Genomic DNA, 5,973 nt, shown 5'->3' with positions numbered 1-5,973 from the left:
AAAAAAAAAAAAAAAAAAAAAAAAAAGCCAGACTCACCAGAACAGAGAGTAGGATGGCGGTTACCAGGGCCTGAGGATTGGGGGAAATCAGAGACATTGATCAAAGAATACAGACATATAATTTGAAGACGAGTAAGTTTTGGAGCTAACTCACAGCATGGTGATCACAAGCAAAGATACAAAGATACTGTATTATAGATTCCAAAGTTGCTAAGAGACCAGATCTTAAATGTTCTCACCACAAAAAAGAAATGGTAACCATGGCATGTGACAGAGGTGTTAGTTAACACTCTGGTGCTAATCACACTGCAATATAGAAATGTATCAAATCAACACATTGTACACCTTAAACTTATATAATGTTACATGTCAATTACATCTAAAAAAAACCCACGTTTCTTAGCTACACGCCAAACACATCTATCAGCTTTGAATTCAAGGCTTTCAGGTTAAAGCTCTCAAATTAATAAAACTAGAACAGGCATCAAATATTAAGTCAATTAGCAAAGGATCAAACTCTCTTATCTATACTGAAAGGGAGACAGGATCCTGGCCTCTCAGGGCCTCTTAGGCCATTACTAAGAATTTGCTTATTTTTCCCAGTGAAAGCATTTAGGCAGAGGAATTCCAGGATCTGATTTGGGGTTTGAAAGATGACTTCAGTTGCTGGATTGAGGATGAATTCAAGGTGACAGAGTGGACTAGGGAACCGGTGGGGGCAGATGACATTTATGTTGTGAGAATGGATGATAGCTGAACGTGTGACAGTACATACAGGTGCGCCCCCATGCACAAGCGCGCACACAGCTATCTGCCTGCCTGTGTGGGGGGCCCCAAAAGCAGATGGCCGGCTCAGCCTGCCCTTGCAGTCGAATCAGACACATTCAGCTCACCCTCAGGCAGGAACTGCGTTAGGCCCTGCTTCTTGAGCTGTGTGTTGTCCGAGGAAGTGGAGCTCACCTGTCTGTCCCCGTCCAGACTCCGCAGGCACCAGCGCTAACCCCTATACGTGCAGGGCAGGTTGTAGCTGAAATGCCCAGTAAATGGCTGGGAAGGTACCTCTTTTCCTTCTCTCAGTGCTTCAGAGGCTACATTGTTTCCATACAGTCTGAACTTGGCTTGTTCAGCTGCTGAGGGCTCCTCAGCCCCAATGTGGCCCTCTGGGCCCACATTGCCCTGGGATGCATCACACAGAAGGAACCAGTTCTGGCTTCATCTTCCCACTTCTGATAAAACGGGGAAGACCCAGCCCCTCCCCAGCGGCACGGAGCCAGAGGGAACCTGAGAACCCGGAAGGCACCGAACACGATGGGGAAAATGCTGTTGCAAGTTTTCGGTTCCCAATTTCAATGCACCCGCTTTATAGAATGAAGGCAATTTTCATTTTTCTGAGTATGAGCTGCCTTCCGGAGGTGAAAGGATCAGGTGGCTTGATTCATCATCCTCGTCCTCATCATCATCATCATTGTCATCGTCATCATCATCGGGAGAAATGGGTGTTTTTGTGTCCCCCCGTTCTGTGGGAAATGCTTTGAAACGCTTGACAAAGAACTGTGGTGTCGCTGGCCATCGGTCCAGGCCCTGGGATCAGGCAGCAGGGGCCGCTTGCGCTAGCCTTCCCAGGCCGTCCCTTGAACTTCCTGTTTGGCATCTTTGCCTGATGCCTGTTATGCTCCCATGGCCCGAGGAGCTCCCGCTTGGCTTCTTCACTCAAGGCTTCAGTGTTTGCCTGTTTTTCTTGTTAAGTCTCTGGGCTCAACATTACCAAGATTCTGGATGTAAAACCTCAAATGTAATGCCGAACTTGGACTGTGCAGCTCACTCAGAGGAGTCACCCCTGGACATAAGCAGTTCATCGGTAGTAGTGGGGCGGTAACAAGACTGGTAACCTTAGCTTTGGTGCGTCCTAGGGCTAACCTTGATTTTGGACATAGTTTTTTCAAGTTGTATCTTCATGCTTCAGAAGCTTCAACAGTGGGAGGAAGTCGCAGTTCTGAGAAGCAGCCTCCCGTGAGGATCGAGACTTGGGGAGCCTGGTGGCTGCTCATCTTTCCTCTTCCAGGCCAGAGTTCAAGTGTGCTGAGGTACTGATGTCCTTGGCCCTGGGGCGGCCACCGCTGGCCCTGAGCCGCCCTCGGGTGGTGCACAGACATTTGCACTTTCTGTGTGTGGCCTGCCATGAAGATGGTTTGCACGCGTGGTTCCAGGCCATGTAGACCTGGATCCCGCCCCCTCCAGGCGAGGCCCTCTCTAAGCTGGATTTCTCAGGGCTGCCAGCTTTCAGTTGCTTCTGACATCTGCCTGGACCCTTCCACACCTGGAGAGCTGCAGCTGCTATGTGCATCGCTCTGTTTTCTGCGGTCCCTCTCCAAGAGCAGGTGCGGGGCAAAACGCTCCGGCCTCATGACTACTCTTAGGATGCCTGCCCTAGGCACTCCTCAGATGTTTAGAAAGGTATCCCGGGCATATGCTTCTAGTGCCAGTAAGCAAGCCTGCCTGGCCAGGAGCACAGAGAATATTCCATGAAAGAGGAAGCATCCCTTTTCCTGGCTTCTTGCCATACCCGTGAGGGAACTGGGTCAGCTAAACTGTCTCGCACTTGCTGCTGACTCTCCTTGTCAGTGTCCCAAGGATAAGTGACGAGGGTCTTTTATCTGGGCAGCATTTTACAGCACATTGTGGCTTTGATTATTACCACCTCATGCCCCGCAAAGAACTAATCAATTTGTTTGCTTTAAATGTTGTTTTTTTTTTTTTTATGCTTTGCGTAAAAAAGAATCCAACTTTGGAATTGGGATAAATCTAGTTCATGAAGGAGCACTACATTTTAGGGTGAAATGAGGGAGTCCTGGGGGTTAAGGGACTCGCCTGAAGCACCTGTTGCATCTGCTGCTCCCCAAGGGGTTTCCTGCCTGTGGCCCCCACACAAGCTTGGTGCAGACGTCTCCAGGCAGGATCTGATTGCAAGCTCTACATTTTGAGTTCAGACAAAGGTGTTGGATCAATGCTCCCTTTGCACTTAAATGTCTTTCCTTTCAAAATTTTAAGAGAGGGTGTATTAAAGAATGTGGCGTCTTTGTGCACACATCTCTGGTGGTGGGGGATGATGGGTTAAAAATTAATTGGAAAAACAATTAATAGAGAGTGAAGTAGGGAGACCCCGGGGACGGTAAATAGATTCTATGCCCGACGATGTGCCTCACAGACAAACTACTGGATCTTCCTTCATCAACCTCCCTGCCTCTCCTTTCCCATCATAACAAGTGGTCCCTGTTTACCCACCTGATATTGTATAAGACCCTCAACCCTCCCAGGAACCCTATGAGATGGAAATTATTATTCCCATCTCACAGATGAGGAAACTGAGGCTCTCCGAAGTTAAGTAGCTTGCCCCAAATCACATAGCTTGGTGGGTGGTGGAATTCTATTTATCGGATTCCAAGGGTACATATACTCTTTCCACTTCAAGTTGGTGAACACATCATTTTGCATCTCAGGGCCCCTATTAAGTCATGTGATTAAGAACGGTCCCACCCCATGGTCGCTCTGCTTTATACAGAGAACCAGTGTAGGCAAGATCAACCCCTTGGTCTACCTGCAGAACTCTCCTTCAGATTCTGGCAGCAGGAGGGAGGCCATGGGGTTCTTCATCAGATCGGCCACTGCAGGGTCCTTGGCTGTCACATAGAAGAAAGGAATCCCGGTGCTGTTGTTCAACGGGCCGTCGCTGATGGGCAGGCAGTTCCCAAACGGCAGTCCTGGGATCTAACAAACACCGAAAAAGCCTTTTTCAATGTAGGGTTTTGGACTGACCTGAGCGGGGAGCTTAGCCAAGAAATATAGCAACGAGGATGTCACGGCATCGCCATGGCTTCGACAGGTGGTAAATTAAGGCGCAGTGGTTTCCAATCGACCCAACTGACCCAGTGATTGCTCCAGAATCTCTATCGAGGAGCTGAGCAGGGACATTCAGTTTGGCAGGATGGCTAAGGGATTATTCTTGAAGCTGCTGCATGCACATAGAAAACACGCTCAGTTTATTACATTTGAAGTTATCTGGAGGCGGCACTGAAATTTATGGAAGTGCGCTAACCACAACCTGCCCCTTCGAGCCCTACTGCCTTCACTGACTCTCCTCAAGTTCTGAAAATTTCGGGGATAGATCTTAAGTTTAATATCTTACCTGGTCTTTGGACTCCAAGAACCTTGTTTTATTGTTTCTTTTAGAGCCACACCACTTTCTCACTAATTAGTTCCATTTTTTAAATTGTAATCAATTTTTCATTATATGATTCAGCAATTCACCCTTTTAGCAAAAAGGAAATCACAGAAGCACACTACATCCACTTTTAGTCGCGATCATCCAGTGGAGTAGGTGAAATTCTTAGGCATGTATGCAAGTATTCCTTAGGTTTTCCCAGGACCTGCTGGGTCCGGCATTCCAATCTTCATGAGCCTTATTTACCCTTTATGGAATGTTCCTGAGCTCAGGACTCAGGAACTGTCTTGTCTTTAAAGCACTGCATGGCAATGGTGTATAGATCTGGAATAAGAGACGGCTTTTGCCATTTGAGAAGACATAATGTTAAGGTGTCTTTCAAAACGGTAATGTAAGGTCATTTACAGATTTGGTTTCCCAGCTTGTCATAAGCTGCCTGGAATCACGCTTTGCACACATAACATGCACAGGGTAAATGCTCTCCGAATGGAGTGAATTTGGACTCAATGTCAACATTGGAAAGGGGAATTCCTAACAATGCTAAGAAAAGAGATATCGAAAGTCAAAATATCTTCTGTATGTTGGCACTAGACTTTTAATTGCTTGAAACAATCTGTGTTTTTTAAAACATTTACTCTGTCTACATCCTCATTTTTTTAAGTTTATTTATTTAAGTAATCTCTACACCCAATGTGGGACTCGAACTCACAACCCCGAGGTTGAGAGAGACACACGCTCTTCCCACGGAGCCAGCCACGCACCCCAGAACAGTCTGTGTTTAGAGCAAGATCAGCCTCATTATTTAAGCTTCATGTTGTCTTAAGGTGTGTCTTGGGAGCATAATATATAACTGTGAGGAGCCACTTGGATGCTGTGAACGTGATTAAGGTCATTGCCATAATCAGAATAAGGTCATTCAACTGTTTTTAAAAATAAAACAGGACCTTCAAAACTAACATAGTAACATAGTCAACCACTTAATTTCATAGAGGCAGAAAACAAAGTGGACAGCTCAGTGACTCGGCTAGTCTCCAAACAGATGAGCCCACACCTGAGGTAAGAACCTGCCGCTGGCCAATGACCTACACATTCCCTAAAAAATTTTTTTTTGCATAAATTAAACAGGAGTTCAAATCACCTACGTGTAATAAAAACATCGATCTACCAGCCCTAAAAGCTTTCCGGATGGTGTACACTTAGGGATGTCACTTCCTCATCATTTATCCATGTCATTTGGGCTTAAGGTGGAATCATACCTAACAGGTGAGTACAACATTTGTGAACTGAATGATAAAACTGCAGCAGAAAACAGCTCATTCCAGCATTTATACACTTCGCACCCTAAGCTGCTTTTCCAGAAAAACTCTTAAGTTCCATATTTCAAAATGTGGATTNATCCCTACTCTCCCCTCCCCCAGGTCCCTACTGTCAGTAGGCGACCGGGAAGTTCGGGTCTACGGGGTGCTGCGGGCAGGGAGGCTGCGCGCGTCTACACCATGAAGCCGAAGGCGGCCCTGGCTTCTTTTGTCCAGGTCTCGGGGCAGGCGCTGGTTATGCGCGCCCCTCTTTGACCATCTCAAGACTGCACTTCAATCCCCACGCGCCTGGCAGGATGCCCGACTCTCAGCACCTCCCGAGCCCCCCATTTTGCCAGGTTAACCAAAGCACAACCCGGTTCCGTTATTTACGCGCCGTCCGCAGCGCAACCCAGCCCACCGGGCACGTCTGTGCGACCCGGATCCGAGCGCGCGAGC

General features: G+C 47.3%; 1 protein-coding gene across 1 annotated transcript in view; it reads right to left on the bottom strand.

Annotated features, from left to right (window-relative positions):
• The window catches only part of CREG2 (cellular repressor of E1A stimulated genes 2), a 40,241-nt gene that overhangs the window by 28,059 nt on the left and 6,209 nt on the right, over positions 1-5,973 (bottom strand). The window contains 1 exon segment of the mRNA XM_077749188.1: positions 3,596-3,765. Within this exon segment, the coding sequence (XP_077605314.1) occupies positions 3,596-3,765 (170 nt within the window).

This window comes from Crocuta crocuta, unplaced genomic scaffold, assembly GCF_008692635.1.
Source record: "Crocuta crocuta isolate KB4526 unplaced genomic scaffold, BGI_CrCroc_1.0 scaffold118, whole genome shotgun sequence".
Taxonomy (NCBI): Eukaryota; Metazoa; Chordata; class Mammalia; order Carnivora; family Hyaenidae; genus Crocuta; species Crocuta crocuta.
Note: the sequence above shows the minus strand (reverse complement) of the source record. Positions and strands in the feature narration are given on the sequence as shown.